Source organism: Equus asinus, chromosome 30 (assembly GCF_041296235.1).
Source record: "Equus asinus isolate D_3611 breed Donkey chromosome 30, EquAss-T2T_v2, whole genome shotgun sequence".
NCBI lineage: Eukaryota > Metazoa > Chordata > Mammalia > Perissodactyla > Equidae > Equus > Equus asinus.
The window spans coordinates 701,417-726,319 of NC_091819.1; the positions used below are offsets into that span (position 1 = coordinate 701,417).

Genomic DNA, 24,903 nt, shown 5'->3' on the forward strand with positions numbered 1-24,903 from the left:
AGTAGAGGACAGCGACGATGAGGCCTGTATTAGGTGTTTTTTTCCATGTCTAAAAAATTAATATTTCCTTAATATCATCAAATTTTTAATTGCACTAGTTTTCTCTTGCTGCTGTAACAAATTACCACAAATTCAGTGACTTCAAACATGCACTTGCCGTCCCACAGTTCTGTAGGTCAGAAGCCCAACACGGCTCTACCAGGCTCTCTGCTCAGGCCCTGACGGGCAGAGGTCCAGGTGTCTGCTGGCTGGGCACTCCTCTGGAGCTCCGGGAGGAATCGGCCTTTAGGCCCATTCAGGCTGTTGGCAGAATCCACCCACCCACTGTGGTTCTCGGACTCAGGCTGCCCTTTCCTTGTTGGCTCAACTGGTGGCTGCTCCCTGCTCCTGGAGGCTCCCGCATTCCTTCTTCATGCTCGTCATGGCCCATCTTCAAGCCAGTGACAGCACACTGAGTCCTTTACACAATGCAAATTTCTCTGGCTTCCCCGTCTGTCATCAGCCAAGAAAGCTCCCTGCTTTTAAGGGCTCATGTAATCAGATCAGGCCCACCTGGAAAAATCTCCCTATCTTTTTTTTTTTAAAGATTGGCACCCGAGCTAACATCTGTTGCCAATCTTTTTCTTCCCTTCTTCTACCCAAAGCCCTGCAGTACACAGTTGTATATTCTAGCTGTGAGTGCCTCTGGTTGTGCTATGTGGGACACCACCTCAGCATGGCCTGACGAGTGGTGCCATGTCCATGTCTGGGATCTGAACCGGCAAAACCCTGGGTCACCGAAGCGGAGCATGCGAACTTAACCACTCAGCCACGGGGCTGGCCCCAAATCTCCCTATCTTAAGGTCAATTGTGCCACATAACATAATCATGGGAGAATTGTCTCATCATATTTATGGACTCTGGAGATTGGGCCAGGACTGCTTTGGGGAGCCATTTTAGAAGTTCCGACCACCACAAGAATCCCCCCTAAAAAAAACATGGTCTAGTTTATCTATAACATCCTCAAAGTAGGAAGTGGCCATAATACGAGGCCAATGAGCTGCATTTGGGTGATTACACACATGCAGAATCAGAATAATGCTGCCAGCTCCAACTCATGCTGGGAAAAGCGTGCGTCCATGTGAGCAGGTCTGTGTGCACGAGTATACTTCCAAGAAAGGTCAGCTTTTGAAAGGATTTAATTACATATAACTTCATCAAATTATACTCCTTGATTTGTGTTTACCATACACACGGAACAAAACCAAATAATAACGTCAACATTCAGTTTAATATTTCTGAAAGATCTCACTGCCAGATTGCAATTACACTATCAATTTTTTCCAGTTTTATTGAGAAATAATTGACATATGTCACCGTATGAGGGTGAGGCGCACGGCATGATGGTTTGATTTATGTATATTGTGAAATGACCACAATAGGTTCAGTTAACATCATCTTCTCATATTAATAAAACAAAAAGAAGAAGAGAAAAAAGGAAATGTTCTCCTGTAATGAGAACTCTTAGGATTCACTCTCTTAATACCCCATCAGTTTAATATTGCATGCAGAAATGAGATGATGTAAATGTTACCTCATATATTCTAGTACATCTCACTATTTGAAAGAAAATCATTGTTTATTAAATGATAGAAACAGACTCATCTTTTGTTGTATCTGCAGATCATGCTACCTAAATATTATTGGAATTTTACAGCTCTGTTTTCTATGCAGGCTTGTACCTTTTCTTCATGGATATTCACAGCTTCTGAAGAATTTCTAATTTTTTGAAACTCACAAAATGGAGTTATTGTAGAAGGAAATATATGAATATACTAAGGCCTCCCTAAAATATCCAAGGCAAGCCATTTTATATTTCAAGATCATTCATAAACTCTTATAATGCATAAATACACTTGCAGGCTCAGACATATTCTCTGTTTAGCCTCTCACATGCTGCATACTATCTATGATAAGAATGACCAAAAAGAACGAGTCTCTCTAAAAGTTGTGGCTCTAGCACAGGGGCCACATTTCTCACATTTCAAATACATTGGTACTTTCCCCATGGCTCAGAGTTTTAGGTCCACACTGGTGTGCACAGCCACCTGAAACTACAGTAGCCCGTGAAATACATTCAGATGATTCTAAAAACAGGCTGAGTGAACATAGGAGAGAAGCAGCCTGATCACCCCCCCAAAATGTTGTTAGGTTCTGCATATCAGAAGCCGTAAGCTTTAAAGTCTCTAAGTCAGTGTTTGGGTGTCCCCACCACTGTGTCAAGGCTCTTCAGTAGATGTTGCTCTGACTGTCACACTCGCTAGGCATCCAGCTTCCCGAGCCCAAAGGCTGGGAAGAGACGGATGTTTGACCTGGTAAACGTCACTGCCCAGCAGCCTGTCTGGAGGGCAGTTATTTTAATTTCGTTTGGACGAGGCTGTGAATCACAACCTTTGCAAAGGGGTTAGTGAGGCTCTCCAGACCTCACATTTCAAGAAGAAATAAATTCTTGGGAAAAACCTTTTACTTCCAAGTAGGTTCCACGCAAAGTCAGGGACTTGCTTTGTTCTTAGCTTTTCCTCTTTCTGTCCCCACAGAAACCAAACTCACGTGTCTCAGAGCCATAGACATAGCACGCTGCAATAAAGAGGAATCTGACTGCCTCGGGAAGACCTATGGCTGGCCTCCATTTCAGAAGCGGGGTTCTCTGTGCGTGGCCTCTGACTCCTTCCAGGTGGCCAGATGGGACCGGAGCAGCGAGGTCATCTTAATCAGGCAGCAGCGTTCTTGCTCGTATTTACGCTAAGTTCCTTTGTGTGCCCAGCTCTGTGAGTGGTACTTGGAGAAATAAAATGGATGTTCACAGAACCTAAGACACGGCCCTCTGATCTCAAAGACTCTTTGGGAGGAAACATAAGCCCAGCCGTAAACCAAGAAGAGAGCAACGCAAGGAGGTGACCAAACCCTAGACTGCCTGGCACATGCAGGGAACAGAGACCAAAGCCGATGCAGGATTTTGGTCTGGCTCCAGGAAGGAACAGGCCTCACGGGCACATCGGTCTGGAGTCTCCAAGCTGGGTGGTCATGAAGAAAGACACCTTCACGGGTGACTTGTAAGAAATGTGGCCCAAGTCGGGACCTTGTTAGGGCTACCGTTATCCCGAAGTGTTCCTGGCAGCTCTGAAGGATAAAGAACTGAAGCTTTCTCTGATTCTTCCACCAAACAGGACCCTTATAGCCCACGTGTACCCTGAGCCTTCAGATGCACAGAGTTCTTTGGATTTAGGGGGCTAAATTTTGTTCTTAGAGCAAAACGGGTATTTTAAAGTGTAGACTGTTGGGAGAGGGGACACATTTGCAGTTTGTCTGCTTGATCTCTGGCAGGAGACGGGTCCCTCAGACAAGAGAAACCTCAGCAGTCCAGGCTCTTGTAATTCAGAACTTGTTACCGTTTAACAGTCCTGAGTTGAAGCATATCTTTGCACTAGCTGTTTAAAAATTATTTTACAAAGCAAATTAATAGCATAAACCAAACAAGAGAAATGACCTTAAAGGATCTGTTTTTGAGCACTTATAAATGGCTCCAGAGTAAATATTTATGCACAATTAATACACTCACTAAAAGTGATTCTAGATCACAACCTTCACGGTCACAGCAGACCTTTTCTGCTTAGCAGCACTTTTATCATAGATACTTAAAAATAATAAAACTAAATTACACAATGTTATAAAGCACTATAATCCCAATAAAATTACTTGGAAAAAATAATAATAAAACTATACCTATTTCAAATGATGTAAAATTCTGATTTTTACTAATTTAGACTTGTCTCTTCCTAAATTCTTCTGTGAGGCTTTTCCTCCTTTAAGAAAGGTTTTATTATCACCATCTCTCTTTTCAAAATGGATTCAACAGTTGGGGACGTCAGCAATAACTCGGGAGCTATCTAACAGAGATGGGGTGGTTTCACATCAGCCACATGGCTTACCGGTTAAGTACTCTGGCTCCAGCATTTACTTGTTGCATGATCCTAGATAAGCAGTGAACTTCTCTCTGCCTCAGTGTCCCTATAGGTGCAATGAGGGAAATGGTACCTGGTGTTTAAGGCTATCATGAACATTCAATGACAGTAAACGTAGGTGCTTGGTCAGCACCTGGCGTGCAGGAAACGTTCTATAAATATTAGCTGTTGTTACCGCAGTTTTCTGTTTCCCATTCTCTCTCTTGTCCCTCTTTGGTCCTCTGGCTCTGCCAAGCTGGTTGGCTGCAAGAGGAATAAGCTTGAACAAATTCCTTGGCACTCAGGTAAAGGGTTCTGATTATTTGTAGATTTTGGTTATCCAGGCTAATTCCTACTTACCCTTTCTAACCTACCGACATTTAAGGTCATTATTTCACTCTCTGGATAGACACACTCTCGCCCAGATAACCAACCATGTGAAGCTGATTTTGGATATCAACACAAAGATGTGACAGCTCATATCAAAATGCTGCTTTCGTAATGGACGACGATGCTTTTAGTGTCTTTAACCATCTCACTGGGAGAACTCCCGGCGTGGTGTAACCAGAGCAGGCCGCTGACTCTGGGGCTGTGACGAGAACTCACACCCGAGCTGTGCATAACCATCACCTGCTGCAGAACAGCCAGGTTGAGAACAAAACCAAAAAGGGCGGAGAAAGAAGGGATGGCAGATGAAAGCCAACTCTAGTTGTTCCCCTTTGGTCTTCTGACTATGATTAATCGTCAGCTCACCGAAATATCATGAGATTGAGAAGTAAAAAACAATGCTGAATAATTGGGGAACTTGTTCAAATTTGAAAAGTCAATCCTGGTTACAGAGCTGATTATGTACTGAAAATAAAACTAGAACCCTAAACTCTTCCCTCAACTGACCCTAAACTGACCTCCTAAATTTCTGGATCTGTGAGAACTGAAGCTTTCTACTGTAACATGAAGCTGACTACGAGACTGTCTCTCTGCGTGTGACTCTGGGTGTGGTGACGGGAGAAAGCGCGGGAGCAGCCGCACAGCTCCTGCAGCCGTCACCCTGAGGTTCCAGTCTCAGCCCTTTCCTGCCGCCACATCCACCCTGGGACAAGCTCACCGCCCCCACAGCTTTAAGCATAAACCCCACGTTTCAGCCCATAATTTTCCCAAGCTGAATTCAGACCAGCGGCTTTCTGGGCATCACTGTCTGAATACTCCTCTGAAAGTACCACTCACTCAACTTACCCAAAAGTGAAACCACTTCCCACCCAACACCTTTCACCTGCTGCAACCGCCAACGCAGTGTCGCCACGCCATTTCTGTGGGGTCACCTTACCAGAGATCTGCGGCCATCCTTGACTCTGTCCCTCCCAGGCTCACCCCTGCGCCACTCTGTCAATCCCAAGTCTTGTCAGTTCTGCCCTCTAAGGCTTCTCTGTCCCGTCCCTTACCACTTCCCGCCTGGAGTGCTGCCATCAGGGCCAGCTGCCCTCACGCCCCCAGACCCTCCCTCTACAATCCAGTGTCCATAGCTGCCAGAAAGACTTCTCTGATAGGCAGTTCTGATCACAGCAACTTCACTTCCACTTCCCAATCCTTCATCACAGGCTGACTCCTCAAATCCTCAGAACGACATGCTGAGCCCACAGGCTGGGCCGTGGTGCTGTGTCCCGCTCCACTTCCTGCTACACTCCTAAATGTATAGACCTTCCGTCCTAGCCACGCTGATCTGCTGCTCTCGAATAATACAATACTTTCTCATAAATTTTTTCCACCTTTGTAATGCACTGCTTCCTTCGTCTTTGCCCACTCAGCTTCTCCTGTTCTTTGAACATCAGGCTAATTCATTTACCACTCAACGGAGCTCCTAAAACATCAAACACCCTGCTCCTATATGTCTTTATGAGAAATTTCCCTCCTTTGTTGTCATTCTTTTTTTTTTGGTGAGGAAGACTGTTGCTGAGCTAACACCTGTGCCCATCTTCCTCTGTTTTGTATGTGGGACCCTGCCACAGCATGGCTGCATGAGCAGTGTGTAGGTCTACACCTGGGATCCGAATCCATGAACCCCGGGCTGCTGAAGCAGAGTGTGCAAACGTAATCACTACACCACGGGCCAGTCCTATTCTCGTTCTTGATCTTCTCTTTTATCTCCCCAATTGGACTGTCAATTCCTTGAGGGCAGGGACTGTGTCTTCCACCTCTGAAGGCCAGTGTCCGTTACGGGGCCTACTGCTGCAGAGCGGACGCTCATGGAATGTTAACGGTGGAAGGACTCAGGGCAGGTTGCCCTGATCATCATCTAGCATGGAAATTAGAGGGCCAAGGGCAGGACAGGGCTTGCATCTCTGTGTTGTCACCTGGAGAGTCCAGGAAAGGAAGTGATGCCGTCAAAGCTCCCAGTCTCTCTGGTCAACAGACTAAGACTTCAGATGCCACCTCATCCAGCTTTATGTAGACATGGGTTAACACAGGTTAACTAGTGTTAACTAGGACATGGGTTAACTACCTTTATTCCTACAGGTTTATTCCTTTTGCTTAGGAAGATTCCTTGGGCTAAAAAATTATTGCTTACTGACTTTTCTTGAGTGGAATTGAAAAAAAACAAGACTCTCATACACTAGTGGTTTTAATTAGAGAGAGAAAAAATGGTTAACAGATCGCAGCCTTAATTAGTATTATTCACAGAGACAAATGTTTCTCATTCCATGACAATGGATTATAAAGTGCAGTGAAAAATGGATTCCAGGCTGGGCGTGCCCAGATGCAGCATGAGAGATACCAAGGTGAGACACACTAAGGACTGCTGGTGCTGCCACAGGGGAGCAGAGAGGACGTGCAGAGAGGGGCATCGGCATGGACGCCCCCAAGGCTGCACGCTGCCTGTTAACCAGCGTTGCCACGTGGACGACTCTCAGGAAAGGAGCCACCTGTTATCATCCCACTGTCTATCAGACGTATTCTGATTAGACTGTACAGCTGGTTACAAAACAAAGCAAGCTAGCTAATTGTTGCCTTTGTTTACATTAATGGCTGGTTGAAAAATATTCTATAAAATCTTTGTATTTTTGCTCATCTGATGCTAGGCCTGAAGGAGCAGCGATCCAGATTAAACGGGAAAACACTACTGGACCTTGGTTTACAGACGCAGGTCAAATCCTATTATTATAAATACCAACCGATTCAATGAAAATCTGTCTAATTGAAAGATTCCCAGGGTTCAGCTGATGACCCACTTACTTCAAGACCATTCAATATAATAAATATCATCTAAGCACTACAATTTGCACATTCTTTAGTATTTTGTTATCTTTGGATATGTCCTGTATTGAAAAGTATTTTGTTAAATTAGTAAATAATAATTTGAGAATACTGACCAACGATTACTTGGCTCTTGCTTTTAACATGATTTAAAAATGCTAAACCATCTACACTGACTAGTTTCTAAGTTAACAGAATTTACAGACTTGAGACTCAATCCTATACACAGTGATTAAAAAGCAGGAGCTAGAGGTGTCTAATGAATTTGCAGTTCAGATTACTACTTTTTCTTATGTTGGAAAATTATGTCAAAAGAATGCCTTTCTGCTAATTGTGTGAACCCAGCACCTCATACCGTTGCTTCGGAGTGTGAGGACAGAGGCTGAGCCTTCAAATTCCCATAAATAAACACCTGGTGTGGCTCCCGTTAGGAATGAGAGTGAACCTGGAAGCTGTTCTGCTTTCCCTGAGTGAGAAATCAGATGGGCAAATCTGTTACTCAGAGAGCTCCCCAATTTTTAGAGACAAAAGAGAGGTTGAACTAGTATGAATCTAGTGTGAAAGCCAAAAGAATTGTTTAAAAAAAATTATTTCACTATTCAGGGTCAACAGAGACCAAAACAGCAATATGAGAGGAACAGCACTTAGCAGAGCCATCTGAGGGCGGATGGGGGGTAGGGATACCATGATGGATGATGGACATCTTCCTTATGGAGAGGGAGGAGGGTATTTTTAAAACCACGTTTAATAGTATAATTGTGTTCATAGAATAAAAAATATTTATCATTTTTGAAATACAAACTAGAGAAAGTAAACAAAAATGTCAGCTGGTGAGGACACACGATCTTCCGCATCTAAGTGCTTTTTCATCAGGGAGGTTGTTAGTTGCACAATCTCTAGGCAAGTGTTCGATTTTTATACTATTAAAAAGGGTCAGAGGTTTACCGAGCACAGAAACAGAGAATTCTGTAACATTAGAAGCATCGGCTGCTGTGGGGAGTTTAGAAGTAAAGGTATGATAAGATAGTTTCAGTTTTCTAGTTACTGAAAAATCATCCTGCTGCTTGTTTTCTCAAGTCACAAGAACACCTGTTGGAGCAGCAGTCTAGTTTGCCCACACCGTCCTGAACAAGTGACCGAGAGCAAAGTGTCCTAAATATTCTCCCCACATGAACAGCCATTATTTTAAAATTCCCTTTGAGGACATTTTCCTTGTATGAAGCATTTAATATTTAGGCCCTTTAACAACATGAGAAAAATCCTAAACTTCCCTATGCTGGCTTAAAGTTCCGGGCCTCTATTGTGAAGAATGTGGGCTCCAGAGGTTCCCTCTTTACCCTGTGCAATCTCTCGCAGAAATCGCACATGCACGTCAGAGAGTTTGGGTGAGAAGACGGAGAGCCGTTCCGATCTTAACTCTGAGATGCACAGACACTGCCTGGCGTCTTCACTGTCAAAGGCCCAAGCACTCCTGCCTTTAAGAGAAGTCTGAAACCCTGTAGCCCACAAGGTCTCAGGCTCTGTGCAGTCCGTGATCTCATATGCTCTGACTGGGGTCCGAGAATCAGGTGTGGGAGATCCAGTGCAGCCTGTCATTGGCTCCCTGTAGATGCTGCCCTCCTTCGTAAGACTTAAGTTTCCTGTGTCCTCATCATGTCTGAACATTGCACTCCCACAGCCACCCAAGCTTTTAGCTGTCATCTTTGACCCTAGCATGTCCTTAACCTTCAAACACATTTGATATGTACTCCAGCGTGTTGCTGAATAGGGCCCTGGAGTCAGAGAGACCTGACCCTGCTGCCACTAGCTGAGCCATGCTGGGCACACTTCTCTCCTGTGGATCTTGGTTCCTGATACGGAGAACAGGGCAGCAATCCCTGCCTCTCAGGTGGCTGAGGATTAAAGGAGGTAACGAAAGTGAAGTGCCTGGCACTTGGGGGGTATTCTGGACATAACGTGCATGTTTTATTGGCATTAGACTGTCTAGAACACTGCCCCGGTCACTGCCCTCCCGGGATGTCTGTGTTACGAAGTAGAGATGTCAGTCCCTGTGTCTGTCTTAAGTAGGAGCCAGTTACAACTAGGCCTTGGAAAGATATGAGCACGAGATCACCACCACCACACTAGTTGTTAAAGAGCGCTCAGAGCACTTTTAAAGCACAGCCTCACCGGTCAGGACAGGAGAGGAAACTGGGCCATAGTGGAACCTCAGGAAGTAAATCTTAGTTTTATAACCTGTTCCAAGTGTCAACAGCCTCCAAATTAGTCTTGCATGTCTTCCACTCTCTGACATTAAAGACACAGCGACATAACGGAACACGAGTGATGTATGAAAATCACTAGTACAACCCATTTGGACACTGGAAGTTGGTTACAGTAAGCTGACGCTCTTGTGGGAATCCACAGCCACTGACCGCTAAATTGGGAAGCAGTCTCTTATGAAAGCCACCCATGTTCTGGTTTCCCGTAATCCAAATTCTCTCCCACTGTGACCTCTGTCTAAAAAGTCGGGGGGGGGGGGTGCAATGAGGGTGGGAAGGGTGGATGGCAGCTGTTAGGACTGAGACAAGGGGAAGAAGTCCTACTTAACTCTAAATGGTTCAAACAGAGAAGGGACAGAGGACGTCACTAAACAGATTCTGTTGGATGCTCAGCAGGTATCTCACACTGCTCTGGGAACGGTGGTCACTGTGACGAACAGATGTCAGCCGGGACTCTTTCCATCAAAAGGTACACTGAGTTTGAGGCAGGAGGGAAGGGGACACGGGGACATGAAGTGAAGTAAAAGTGCTCGGTTCGTGGACCTCAGGTGGGAGCCCCCAACAAACACCCAACAGCTGTGGGGGAGCGTCCCGCAGCTCCTCAGAGGAGGGAGGCGGCAGCCTCGTGTTGCAGAGGCTCTCCCAGAACCCACGATGGTGACACACACACCAGAGCCCCTCTCGGTCCTCTCACGAAAGGGACTTCTGAATGAAACAGCTTGGTAACAGAATTCTTTTTGCATTCTGGTCACTAAACATCCCTGGCTGCTGTCCTGGAGCGACATGCCACATAGAAATCCCACTCCATGGTAATTTACACCATGAGAAGGACACTGAAAAGGGACAGAAAATCCCTCAAAAGAAACAGTTGTCTATTCCGGGTTTCTTGCAGCTCTTCTCCCCACGGCTCCCCAAATAAGGAAGCTGGCCGTCCCTCTTCTGCCTCTGCGTACGCAGCACAGCACAGTCTCGTTCCCTAAGAAGGAGCTGTTCCTTGCCCACTACCTAATATGCCCATCAGGGCCTCTCCTCGCTTGCTCCTGGTTCCACTCCTTGCTTTGGTCACTTCCCACAGAGGAAGACACGGAATCAGATGCAAATGCCCACACGCAAATCACTTCAACAGAAATATTCACTAGAGAAAAGGAAGAAAAGTCTCAAATGGATCTGCCCAGGACATTACCAACACCTCCAGATGGCTGGCTGTCAACAGCCAGGAGTGAATTCTTTGGTTTCTTAAGCACGCCCTTTCCTGAGGGCTGACTGAGGAGCAGGACTCCCTGCGCATTGTGTTTTTCTCTCTTTATCACTGACACACACAAAACCAGCGAAGGCATACACATATGCACACCTACACCGGTGTACATGCTGAACTTGCACGTGATTGAAGTATAATGTACATAAACCTCCATTTGGGGGGCGTTTTCTCTTGAAACATAATATTGACCCATAAAACACAGGAAAGGGAGCAACTAAATATAGTCACAGAAATTAAGAAAAACCCGTAAGATACAGTGACAAGGACTCTAAAATCTTACTGTTAAGTAGTTTACAACTGACAGTTAAAAGCTAAAAGACAGAAATCGCAGTCTGACACACTGGAGTCTGCTTTCACTTAAGATGACGTTAGGTATCAGGAACCACGACCTCCTGCAGAAAAGCTAACAGGGCCTTTGAAAGTTTTTTCCTCTACTGATTCCCATATGCTCTGAAATGCCTTTGCTCTAAACCTGACTCCCCAGGTTATACATAAACACACACACACACACACACGTCCTACATGTCTGACACAACTATGAACATAAGGAAATAAAAAATGATGCTTACTCGGAGCGTCTTGGCAGTCGGGGAGGGAGACGCAGGGGGAGAGTCAGACTGGGATTTCCTATTCCGAGGGAATTCTTTACTTCGGGTATATAAAGAGGACATGGTTCCTGAGGATGCAGACAGACAATCAACCACTGGCTTCTTCACACAACGCCGGGCAACTGCCTCTGTGGGTGACCCTCACAGAGTCTCTCCTTTCGAGTCGATGCGAGACGACTTTGGACAGAAGTAAATAAAGGGTGAGAGCCACGCTGTAAATTACAGTCTGCAGCTCTCAGCAGCGCACGGTTCGACCGTCTGGGAGGCGTGTTCCCTCAGGAGCCCCAGCCCAGCTCCCCACAGTGCTCGGGGCTGCGGCTCACGGTGAAGAGTACCGTGCCGAGACACACCACTCACACCTAGATCGAGTCCTCGATTCTCCCAAAGGACATCTCTTATTGAGACTTGTTCCCCAATAAAACCCGAGTCTAGGTTCCCGATGACACCAGAGTGAGTCCCAGAAGAAAGACGACCGTGGATTCTGCCGGAGGACGAGCCCGTGAACAACTACCGTCCTTTATCCAGAGGGAAGAAATATAAATCCTCTGGAAATCATGCTGTCTTCCCTTAGCTTGACTCCACTGGGCTGGAAGGGGTTTGCAACTGCCGGGATAAATTCAGGTTAAACAACTTAAAAAGTCAAAAAAATATAAATAAGGAACCAAGAGTTTATAAGCAGCAGTCTGAGGAAGTAAAGTTCCCCAAGTCCACCCAGACGGAGCTGCTCTTACGTATAAACACTCACAGTCACACACACATCTTTTCCCTCCTCCTCTGTTTTCTGACATTCCAAATCCCTATTCGCCGAGCCAGGAATGCTGGAGAGGAGCCAAGGGCAAAGATTCACTTTCAACTCAGAATGTGGGTTGCCACTTGGAGGAGGAAAGGAAAGCCTGCAGCTTCCAGCAATGAAGGGAGGCTCTTCGGGGGCGCGCTCAGGAGCAAGACCCACCAAGCTCCCGGGACCCACCGCCTCCGTCAGACAGCCTGAGGCTCGGAGGCTGTTTTTTCTGAACACTCCTCCAAATACGAGAAGGGGGATTTTTCAACTCCTGGATCTCGTAACTAACAAAGCCCAGACAGACCATCTGTCAAAGCACCTTCAGGCTGGACGCGTCCAGTAAAATGACACGTCATTCCTGCTGCCCTGAGGAAGCCCTGCAAAGTGCGGCTCTGGCCACTGCAAAGCAGGCTCTCTGCACATCAGAGACCTTCCCGGCTGAGTCTGTAGGTACAGGGCACACCAGGGTTTCCAAAATGCCACAATCAGGGAAGACCAAGATGCAAAAGGGGGTACAGGTGAGGGAAAGAAAGAGGGTTGGAAATGAAGAGAGAAAAGAGAGACGGCAGGGGAGGCACACGATGACAGGCCTGAGTAGGAGGTAAGAAGAAAGGAATTTATTTGCTTCTTGTTGAAGGATTCTGGATTTGGCCTCGAACCATCTCAAATTTAATCTTTTTCACTCTGTTGTCACTACCACCCTATCCAACATTTCTACGCCACATGCTTCTAAGCCAAAGGGTTTATCCCAAGGTAACAACTCAGTTCTCTCTGGGCTCCTGGAAACTCTAACCTGCCCCGCTCTTCCCACACACTTCTTCCTTCAGACCTTCCCAGTACGCCACTCTCCGCCCTCTAAGTGTCTTGATAGGCTCTTTACTCTTAGGACCAATTTTGTGAAATTACACCAAGGGAAATGATCAGCTACTTGGGGGTTGGTCTGAAGAATACAGGTGAACAGAGTTTATAAAGGGGTCCCGGTTCATTCCCAAAATAAAAAACTTCTTAGGAAGCCTGACCAATTCCACCACAAACCAGAATTACGCTGTGTCTAAAAGGCGAGTTGTCTTGGGAATTCAGATCTATGCACCTTACACCTGCTTAAATAGTTAATGCCACCTGAAAAGAGTGAGTTTCTCCTCTGAGACCTCTTCACTTAGAAAGGAAAGACGGATGTAAGCCTCAGTAGTAACGTTCCCACAGCAAGCGTGACTGGTAGAGGAGGAGCAGGCAGGAACATTTCATCAACATCCAGAAGGAAAGTCACCAGGTGACTATCCTTAGAGACGCAGCAGCAATTCTGATCAGCCAGCTTCTGATCTGTTTCTGTAAAGTTTATAGAGGGATTTCATTACTCATTGGCAACTGAAGAGGGAATGGAAAAAGCCTGCTGATTGCTCCCAACTGTCACCCCTGTCTCTTTTCACTTCCATCTTTTGTGTCCTTCCAGGCAGTACTAACAATGGTACTCCTTTAGACTTCGCGAAGTGCTGTAACACACATCCTGTCTCTGATCCTCTCAATCGTGCTGAGAAGTACATTACCCTCATCTTACAGATGAGGGAACTGAAGTTCTGGAACCACTACAGGATGTGGTGACAGACACACAGCGACAGAGAGGAGAGCAAAATACACCTGCCTGAGGAGCCAGCGCCGACTAAGGGGAAGTGTCTGAGAGGGCCTGAAAAGACGGATCAATCCAAATGCTTCAAGGAGATTCTGGGTACTCAAGACACTCACAGGAACATGTCAGAACTATAGGAACAGAGAGAAATGCTCCAGAAAGTTAAATCTAAGCCCTTCCTGTTGTTCATTTGCTCTTTTATATATTTAATTTTTCTCCAGCTTGGCCAAGAAGCATTTATTCTTCTCTTTTTTACTCAAAAGACATTAACTCCTCTGTGAACATGAGTGTCCTTCACATTTCAGTGAAAATAAACACCGAATGCAAGTATCCTTGGTCACCGTCTGCGCCTCTCAGTCACTAGATAATCTCTTTTCAAGTAGCACACCACATTTCCAGCGCCATTCCCAAGTGAGGATCCAGAGATTAAAACAATCCACAATTTTCTCCATGCTGGCCTATCACAAATTATAACATTCTGACCTAGGGCATTCACATTACAACTCAGATGATGCTTAACCAGATGGGATTTGTGCTCAGACAACCAGCACGGAGAAATAGCTGAGAGCAACAAAGAATCACCCTCTCTTCTTCTTTCTCAGGGATGATCCTGTCTGTTTCTCTCAAATTCAGGTTTAGTAACCAAAGAGCCTGGTAAAAGAGTGCCTCAGAGACAGACTTCCATGGGGAGTACTGTGCAAACGTGTCCAGGAAACAACTGATTTCAGATGAGCAGGAGGGGATGTTGGGCTCATCTGTTTTCTTTCTTCTGGGTAAGACAGAGAGAAACATTCACAAACTTACGGAGGTTATTTATTGTCATGGAACGAAGAGTCTCACGTGGTCAGCTCAACAGTCTCCAACAAACCTAAGAACCATCAAACAAAGGGACTGTGGGTGTTTACTGTTCTTTGAGGTGGCACACATCAAATGTGTGGGCAAGCCAAAAGAACCCCTCCTGACGTGAATCCTGACCAGTGACTCTCCCAAAGTAGTCTTCTAGTGGAATCTTCTTAGAAGAAGAAATGAATGAGCCAGCTGAGTAATTCCTAGCTTTTCCTCTTATATTTTAAGTCAAGAAAATGAAACACTATGGTTTAAGAGTGATGATGTTTGGTAAAATGCCCCCCAGTGATGATTCCCAAAGCAACCAAGATACCACCATCCGCACATGCGGTCTGGGAAGGGTGTGGGCCTGGAGGCCAGATATCCTGAAACTCAAACCCAGGTCAGGTTCCTTATTAACCTCACTGAATCTTATTTGGCTTACTTCAAAAATGACGTCTCTCTTGCAAAGCTATCATACGTTTTAAGCCTAACATACATACATATATATATAATGTCATCCAGCACAGCGCCCAGCATGTGGTCATGCTCAGCCTAGGGCAGTTATCACAGAAATTGCTTGACCAATTTGCACATGCACTCAGAAAACATGTAAGGATCTAAATGAAAATCTTAAGCAAAGAGCTCAGATGCACTCATTTTCCTCGTGGTTATGCAGAAGGCTACTGAAAGAAAAGACAGAGTCTCCTCTTCAAATGCTTTAGGAAAAACCTATCTGCCTTCCTCCCTCCTTCTCCATCTTCTTTCTTGGAAGGCAGTGTCCTCGTGTAAGGAAAAGGTACGGCAGGAGACAGCAGCCCAGTTTAGTTGGGGGATGTGCTTTATACAGGGATTGAGCAAATAAGTAAACATACCGAGGACAATGGGAACTAGGTTTCTCACTGTGGGAGCAGGCAGTTATAAATAAGAAAAAAGGGAAAGCTAGACAGAACCTTGTGGTGGTATGCAGGAACTGGAGGTATTGGTGTGAACTAATGATTCTATACACACGCGTGTGCATACACATATAAATAACTAAAGATGTAAGTGTGTACATATGTGTGTGTGTGGGTGTGTGAATAAATGCACCTACATATGTCTTTCCTGGCATCGCACTAAGAGGGCCTGGGAAGAGCAACACCCCAGCAGCATTTTACAGACCTGGTGCCCAGATCATTGTTTCCAAATGCCACTCCACCAAAAGGAACAGGAAACGGCTAACTGCAGAGCAGGGGCAGGGAGAGCAAACCAGCCTGGTTCCCTCGCGTCACAAAGTAAGGAAGCACCGACAGAATGACGGGGAGTGACAAAAGGACAGGCCTGCTTGAAAAGCTACACCTGGGGCAATTTGAGCATCAAAAAAAATGATGATAGTAACAAGTTATAACCCACTGAATAAAACAGGAGTCCATGAGTCCACACGAATATAAACAAAAGAACGAAAAACTAAATGAGGAGAGAAAGCTCTTCCTTAGCGTAGAATGCCTACTCATGAATGCAGAAGGAGTAACAAAATTAGAAAAATCACCATTGGGCAAATACTGTAAAATCAATCCAAGAAAAGAGCATTAAGTGATACGAAAACTCGTGGAAAAGTAGGAGGAGGAACTGGATTTTACATAATCTCAAACTATCGCCTCACAAAATATTTATTAGTCACAAAGGAGGACAAGGAACCTTACGGAGTAGAACCCTGGCAGACACCATCTTAATCAAGTGACGACAAGCCAACACTGCCAGCACAACGAGAAGAGCAAAGTGTCACTTCTGTGACATTATGGTAAAAACTGGGTCTACTTATGAGGAAACACTGGACCCAAACTGAGGGACATACATGACAGGCCTGTTATTTTAAAAAATATCAAGGTCATGAAAGTCAAGGAGAGCCCAGACATACTTGGGAACAGGTGTAATGGTGACCCTGGGTTGCATTCTTCTGCTACAAAGGACATTACTAGACAATGGTGAAGTCTGCACGTAGTCTCTGGGTGAAGGGTATACAGGAGTTCTGTGTACCATTCTTGAAACATTTCTGTAAGTTTGAAATTGTCTCAAAATAAAAAGTTAAAAAAAACCTTTTCTTTCATCTTCCTGGGGTGGGAAAGGGGGGCAAATGAGGTAACTTCTAATTCTGAGAGTTTCTGAAAGACAGTCTCATGACAGATGTAAGTTTGTTAATGGCAGTGGGTAATCATTGGGGCGGAGGCACAGTGACCGTGGCCTGAGATTCTTGAGGAGTCCTGAATCACTCATACGGCCACAACCAGACCAACAGAAAGGGAAGTGGAAGAGCAAGTGTGAGCGTGTGTTACACACGGTAAAGGAAGAGAACGCTTCCGTGAAGCACTGCTCCAGTCGTACAGGATACACTCAGACGTATGCCGAGTCACAGCGTACAATGGATGTCTTACGGTGGGTCACCGTCCACATCCTTTGAAAGCCAAGAGCACAGAGCCAGTGCAAGCCCTTCGCCGGCGAGGAGAGCAGCAGCAGCTTCTGCTCTGACATGACAGGACAGTCATCTCACCCCTGAGGTCCACACTGGCAAAGGAGACGCGCTCTGCCTGCCTGCACACACGCAAGAAATCACTACTTACCGAACAAGATTCGGATCTGGTGGACAAACACCACCACAAGTCAGGAGGGAATGAGTTTTTTCTTTTTTCTTTTTTTAAATTTTTTTATTGAGTTAATGATAGGTTACAAACTTGTAAAATTTCAGTTGTACATTACTGATTGTCAGTCGTGTTGCAGGTGCACCACGCCATCCCCTGTGCCCACCCCTCACCCCTCCTCTCCCCTGGTAGCCACCAATCTGTTCTCTCTAGGAGGGAAGGAGTTTTTATTCCCTCCATGTGTTGATGCAATTCCCAGAACCATCTCTCGTGTCTGTGAGACCACCAGATTCACCACACCGCCTTTCAGACTACCCCGAAGCACCCTGCAAACCCCTGCTGTGGCATGACCGGAGACACCTCGAATGGCACTGAATGCTCCAACTAAAAGGAGCAGGACAGCCCTACTATCATCTCGAGAAAGGAGCTGGGAATTCCAACTCTTTATTCCTAAGTGAAGAACACAGTGCCCCTTTCTCTCCAACAGACTGACAATCTAAGATCGCCAGATCTTTTTTGTTTGTGGTTTACGACCACATGAAGAGGGGACTGTAGCTGCCCCAGGCTGTAGAATTTGTAAGCATATTACATTTTGGCCAAACACGATATAATTATTAAGTTCATAGAAAAAACACTGGTTATTTCTGCTTGCTGTATTTGCCATTCAACAACGACCCCCAGCCTGCAGAATGGGTCCTGGTACTTACCCAGGATAGATCAAAGTGATTAAAAAACATCTTTTAAAAAAACCGCACCTAGCGAAGATTTTGAGCAGGAGAGAAGAGCACACGAGGGAGGAGAGAACGTGCACGCACAGGGCATCACTGGCCCTTGGTTCACAGCACACTACCTGTTTTCATTCCCGAGGGGAGAACACAAACAGATGCGTGCCCAGGACCGGGCGGAGGCACCCACCAAACTGTCCTCAACTGCCAACAGCTGCTGAAGATGGCTCTCCCAATTCCACTGACTGCAAAGCCCAGAGAGGCTTTACTCTACCATGCTACAATCACGCCAAGTCTCATCGCTTTTAAAAGTAAAGTTCATAATCTCACACGGTTCCCATCTACACTTCTCAAGTTTTTTTGTTACAAAAAAGAACACAGGAAAGCAGAATAAAACTCTGGAGTGCTGCTGGCTGAAGGGGTCAGAAAAGACCCTCTCAGGGCCAGCCCGGTGGGTGGTGTAGTGGTTAAGTTCGTGCGCTCCACTTCAGAGGCCCAGGGTTCGTGGGTTTGGATCCCAGGCATAGACCTACACACCACTCACCAAGCCATGCTGACATGGCATCCTACATACAAAATAGAGGAAGACTGGCACAGATGTTAGCTCAGCGACAATCTTCCTCAAGCAAAAAGAGGAAGATTGGCAACATGTTAGCTCAGGGCCGATCTTCCTCGCCAGGGGAAAAAAAAAGAAAAGAAAGAAAGACCCTTTCTATTAGCACTTGTGAATGTCAGAATTGAGCCTAGGTTAAGACATGTTTACATCAATAAATAAATGTTGTATGACTTTAGCCAGAAACTTTAGGCCTAGACTTTTCTGAAGTGGCCCCAAACTTGATGCTCAGTCATCCAGAATTGCCATCTCTCAGATTCTACCTTTGGCATAGTGCCCAAAGAACCCCTTACCAGTCCCTGCCCATTTCATCAGATACTGCAAGAGCAGGGAAAGGTCCTTTTGGAAGGTGAGCATGGCTTCCAAACCACAAGGTCCTCAAGGCCCAAAGGAGACTGTCAACAGTTTGGTAGACATTACCTAGTGTTTCAAAAATTCTGCTGCTGCTTCCCACAAATCAGCTTTTTTGGTAGCTTAGTTTATAGACTTCTGAGTAGTCACAATATATAGTATTTTAGTTCAGATTTAGGGAAGAAGGCAGCGAGTCAAGGATTAAACAATTAAGAACTATAAATTATTCAAGATCCTTGTTCCTCCTTTTGTAACTAAGAGGTTGGAACACAGCAATCGTTTTCAGGGCTACTTATGAAAATAAGGACCAAAGGAAATATTTTATTTATTTATTTATTTTTTAAAAAAGATTTTATTTTTCCTTTTTGTCCCCAAAGCTCCCCTAGTACACAGTTGTGTATTTTTAGTTGTGGGTCCTTCTAGTTGTGGCATGTGCGACGCAGTCTCAGCGTGGCTTGATGAGCGGTGCCATGTCTGCGCCCAGGATCTGAACCAGCAAAACCCTGGGCCACCAAAGCGGAGCGTGTGAACTTAACCACTAGGCCACAGGGCCAGCCCCAATTATTTTTAATCATCAACCAACTTTTTCTTCCATCAATCCATCTAACACAACTAAGTGCTCCCTCTAAGCTATGTGCCAGTAGGGACATGCAAAGGTCTTTAAGATACGATTCCTGTCTTCAAAGAGATTACAGGAAATCTCAAGACTTCTATGGCTGCAGAGTGAGGGCTCCATACTGCTGCAACCAAGCATCAGGCTCTCGCCCTCCATATGCTCGTTTAAGTGACTTCCAATCTCACGCTAGACAAACAAGCTGTTTGCAAAGGGGACCAGCAGCAGCACACGGCCAAGACGGAAGAGCAGCCTCCATCACAGTTTCATTTGCTATCCGTGTTTTATATGGTTTTTTTTTATTACTGAGCACCCAGAGGGGCCACAGCGTTCTTTGGGGGCGGGGGGTGTGTGAGAAGTTAGTTCTGAAGGAAGCAGGATGCTCTTTGTCACTTACCTCCTTTCTCTTCCCATTTTCCCAGCTTGATCCTGCTTTAATTTATGTGATGTGAAAATCATCCCCCTGCTTTGGGGACGGGGTGGACCAATGAAGGTAACTCACGTTTAACGAGGACTCCTGTACAGATGCTCCTGAGTTGGACATATTAGGGATTTTACCACAAAATGAATCTTTTACCCTCAACTTCTCCTTTGAAATGAATCATTCCAGAGTGAAGAGTCGGCCTTCATTCCACATGTAAGGAAACGCAGAGCAGAGGGAAGCCCTGCAATTCTTTCCATTCAATAAAGGGCTTCTGACATGTGTTCTTTATGAAAAAGCAATAAAAGCCAAAAACCAGACCAAGAAAACACATCCCCTAAAAGGCCCGTCTGTACCCTGGTGGGTTGCTGGGGTGGGGGAGGACTGTGCCCTTCTGAGGGGCAGGCAGTCACAGAGCGGCCAGGCCAGACGGGCCTGCAAGCTGCCCAGCGCAGAGCTCACCGACACTCACTTGTCTCCAAAAGGTTCCTAGTCTTGCTCTCAGTACTTAAATGACCACGTCCCAGGGTCACGAAAGCTTAACTCTCAGAAACTCACTCCAGGCTGAGGGACTGTACAGGCCCTTTAAGAAAATCACTCTGTAAACCTGTCCCACAGTTAGTTTATGGGTTTCGTGTTTTGCAATTAAATTTAAATTTAGCAACAGCTAAAAAAGGCAAACAGAAGTGGAAAGCTACCTCCATTTCATGGGAATAACTTGTGCAGCTTTTCCCACTCCCTCTCTCTTTGTAGGCCACACAGGAGAGAAGCAGCAGTGAAGCGGGAAGGAGCAGATGAGAGCCTGAGCAGAGGTCTTCCAGGGCAGAGGGGCGTGGGGGCACACTTCCTACAGGGGCGTCTGGAAACACACGGGGACACCGTTCTCACAGTCACCGGAGAGTGCCATCGGCATTCTGTAGGACGTCCTAGCATGCGCCAGACAGGCCCACATGATGCAGCATTACTCCGCCAAGATGCTCACAGTGCCCTGATGAGAAAGAATGCTTGAACTGATCAGAAGCACTGACGGGGCAAATTAGATCCTTTTTTTGAAGAAGCAGGTAAGTATTCTCAATGCTTTCTTTTTGTTGTTGTTGTTTTAAAGATTGGCACCTGAGCTAACATCTATTGCCAATCTTTTTTTTTTCTTCTCCCCAAAACCCCCAATACATAGTTGTAGGTCCTTCTGGTTCTGCTACATGGGACGCTGCCTCAGCATGGCCTGACGAGCAACGCTAGGTCTGCGCCCAGGACCCGAACTGGCGAAACCCTGGTCACCGAAACAGAGAATGCAAACTCAACCACTTGGCCATGGGGCGGGCTCCAAATTAGATCTTTTCTGATTAGCTTAAAAGAAGCCAAAAGAGCTCTCTCTATAGGTTACATGGCTGGTTAAACACTGGAGAAGTAGCTTGAAAAGAGTATGACACGAGAAACTTTTGTTAAAGCTATAAATATTCAGTTAAGTCAAGTTGTTTAAAAAACGTTGTTTAAAAAAGTCAAGGAGGGCTGGCCCTGTGGCCGAGTGGTTAAGTTCTGCTCTGCACGCTCTGCTTCAGCAGCCCAGGGTTTTGCTGGTTCGGATCCTGGGCACGGACATGGCACCGCTCGTCAGGCCACGCTTAGGCAGTGTCCCACACAGCAGAGCCAGAAGGACCTACAACTAGAATACACAACTACGTACTGGGGGGCTTTGGGGCGAAGAAGAAAAAGAAAAGACTGGCAACAGATGTTAGCTCAGGTGCCAATCTTTAAAAAAAAAAAAAAGTCAAGGAGAATGATGCTGATAACACCATATAATAACTATATTTTAGAGTGACTTTTAAAATAAATAAGTCTGTTTAGTGCATAAAGATCTTTATGATATTCTGGCTGTGCTTGTAACCTAATATGTCAGGCAAACATACTACCATCTGGTGGCAACATGCCCGAAATTTAGGCTCAAATATTTGGTAACAGCGAGCTTCCTGAAGACGAAACCTACAATTTAAAGTTATAAAATTGGAGAACCGTCACAAACTATGAGTAGTGGAAGCCTACAAAAAAAAATTATAAATACAAAGATTCAGAAATTCTACTTTAGGTTCAAGTTTAACTGTCATCAACTTGATTTACTTTTTTAATATTTTAGTAATTTTCTTTAAAGCCTATAAATTTAGCTGAATGCTCCATCAGGTGGTAAGAAAAGGAACAATTATTTCCCATTATTAGTTCCTGCAGAGGTTTAAGGAAAAAGGCCCATACTAAGAAAAGCAGGTTCACATAGAAATTTAAATTCTTTAACTAGTCTTCATAATCCTGACTTTACAGTTGGTCTAGAAGTCAAGGCTGCCCCATTCATCTGGGTTTACTAAGAATACTCCCTCCTTATCACTGAAAATGTCGTCTGAAACTCAGCACCTACTCTTCTCAGAGCCGATCTGGAAGCGCCTGCGAAGAACCTTCCTGTCTGCACTGGACTGGCTCTCACTCTCTCGGCCTCACAGACACTGCTGACACGGAGCGGACGTGTCTGTCCACGTGCCACCTATGTACGCTTCCTGCCCACGTTCTCAGTTAAAAATGCTTTAGAACAGCTGAAGGTGAAGGACGCCACTGCACTACCAGGCTTAGCCTCTAAGCCTCTTGCTTCTGTGATGTGCAAATTATTTTCTTTGGTGCCAAGTGAAGCCTCCCACTATCCAACTTCTCCTTCTTCTGCCTTTCTCACTTCCACTGGACATCAGTTTGCCCCTCCACTAGGGTTCTGCCAGGGGAGGTTTACACTTTGGTTCTTCCTAAAAAATACAGCTATAGCTCTGAAGAGGACACAAAAGTTTCTCCCTGTGCCTAAGATACAGGAGATACCCCGAAAAGCCAATCCTTAGAAAAAAGTTGAAAGAAAAAACATTTCACAGGCAGAGTACTATTTTTGTCCAGGTTATTTTTGCCCATGGCAGGTAAAGAGCAGTCTGTGTACTCTGTAATGGGGAATGCATTTCAACCCCACATCACAGTATAACTCAGTAACACAGCTCCTTCAGCCAGCCGGGGGGAGGCAGAAACAACACCCAGAGCACGAGGCGCCGGTCCTGTCACCCCCACATCACAGTATAACTCAGTAACACAGCTCCTTCAGCCAGCCGGGGGGAGGCAGAAACAATGCCCAGAGCACGAGGCGCCGGTCCTGTCACCCCTGTGGTTCCCATATTACAAGGCCAACGTAATTCCACACAGACAGAATGACGTTGAGGCAAGCACTGCTGCAGTGGAAGAGAAACACCGGCGAGGGTCATGAGGAATGGCAAATGGGACCAACGTGGGGGTCAAATTAACTAGATTCCTGGAGCCTGTTGTTTAGCAGGCAACAGGGGAAAGAACTAAGCTCCATGAGGACTGACTGCCTGGTGCACACAAAACCACGGACTGTCGGCCAGGCACAGAAAGGGCCTGGAGGAACTGCTGTCTGAATCCCCGAGTGTGTGAGGCCGCGTGCAGTGTCACCATCTGGGCCATCCAGGCACTGACAACAACGTGTTACTGCAGTTAGGGTCAGAGCCAAATAGTTAGCACATATTTAAGCAAACAAACCAAAACATAAGTACCTTCTCCATGCCACAGACTGTTGATGACCCAGCCATCTCACAAATACACGCTATTGGTCCTAACACAGGCTGAGTGACAGTATCCAAAACATCACTACAACTGGAACGTAAACTCTAAGGGCACAGTGAGTGTGTGTTAACCGCAGGAGTCTGACGCCCCACCTGCGAGACCTGCAGCCTAATTAGGCAAACGTCTCTGCTGCTCTCTGCTGCTTTTGGTGAGAAATATTCAGACCTTCTGCTTGTTTTTCCTGCTCCACTTCTTAGCTTCCTTTCGTTGTCCCTAAACAAGTTGGAAGCAAGACAATTTAGTGTGGATTCTGGTTTCCTTCTTTATATTCTCTGAAACAGTTTGTAAAAGACAAGTATTCTTATACTTGTTCCTTGAAGGTTTGATAACATTTCTCCTCAAGCTAGTCTAGCCCTGGTGTCTTTGGCCAGAGGTTGAGATGGTGGTGGTTCAAATTATTATTAAATTTTCTTTAATGGCTGTTGGGCTTTTCTTTTTCCTATTTCTTCTTGAGTCATTTTGATATTTTCTATTTTCCCAGAAGAGTAACCACTTAAACTAAGTTTTTACTCTTATTGGCGTAATGTTGTTCAAAATACTGTCCTATGATTTTTTTTTTTTGAGGAAGATTTAGCCCTGAGCTAACATCTGCTGCCAATCCTCCTCTTTTTGCTGAGGAAGACTGGCCCTGAGTTAACATCCGTGCCCATCTTCCTCTACTTTATACGTGGGACGCCTGCCACAGCATGGCTTGACAAGCGGTGCCATGTCCACACCCGGGATCTGAACCGGCGAACCCTGCGCCGCCAAAGCGGAACGTGCGCACTTAACCACTATGCCGGCCCTGTCTTATGAGTTTTAACATCTGTTTTACTTGTAATTTTGTCCCCCTTTCCCTTCCGATCACTGTTCATACCAACTGTTTTTTTCCCCCTGGTCAGCGTGTCAAAGGTCTGTTGTATTTTATACATCTTTTCAAAGATCCAACTTCTGTTATTACCAACCATCTCTCCTGCTGTGTGGTTTTCTGTTGGCTAATTTCTACTTTTATCTTTATTTTATTTCATCCTTTCTACTTCATTTGGCCATACTGTTCTTCTCCTAGCTTCTTGAGTTTGAAAGTTTAGCTCATTTAATTTCATTCTTTCTCATTTTCAAATATTTTCAACCTTAACCGTGCGTTTAAGGTTATAGATTTCTCCCTTTAGCTACTCCTACAACACCTAATGTGAAGTAATTTCATTGTTGTTCCATTCTAAATATTTTGTAATTCTTGTTATAATATCTCCTTAACCAGTGCAGTATTTAGAAGGGAGTTTTTAGTTTTCAAAGCATTCTTTTCTTGGCCCATTATCTTCTTCACTGCCATTACAAAGAGCTGTGAC

General features: G+C 45.4%; 1 protein-coding gene and 1 long non-coding RNA gene across 20 annotated transcripts in view; one reads left to right on the forward strand and one right to left on the reverse strand.

Annotated features, from left to right (window-relative positions):
• PPP1R12B (protein phosphatase 1 regulatory subunit 12B) overlaps positions 1–24,903 on the reverse strand; it is a 206,298-nt gene that overhangs the window by 32,487 nt on the left and 148,908 nt on the right. The window contains exons 20-21 of one of the 19 annotated variants that reach the window (XM_070501538.1): positions 14,566–14,629; positions 12,735–13,463 (exon numbers count right to left, since the gene is read on the reverse strand). The exons of 17 other annotated variants lie outside the window; for them this stretch is intronic. In XM_070501538.1, coding sequence (XP_070357639.1) covers positions 14,606–14,629 — 24 coding nt within the window. In that variant the 3' untranslated portion in view covers positions 12,735–13,463; positions 14,566–14,605. Of the gene's footprint in view, positions 1–11,317; positions 12,066–12,734; positions 13,464–14,565; positions 14,630–24,903 lie in introns of those variants that run through there. One more of the 19 variants, XM_070501546.1, reaches the window with a different exon arrangement.
• The window catches only part of LOC139042560 (uncharacterized), a 31,314-nt gene continuing 27,091 nt past the window's right edge, over positions 20,681–24,903 (forward strand). Inside the window, exon 1 of the long non-coding RNA XR_011499410.1 lies at positions 20,681–20,985. This is a non-coding gene — a long non-coding RNA (uncharacterized lncRNA). The remainder of the gene's footprint in view (positions 20,986–24,903) is intronic.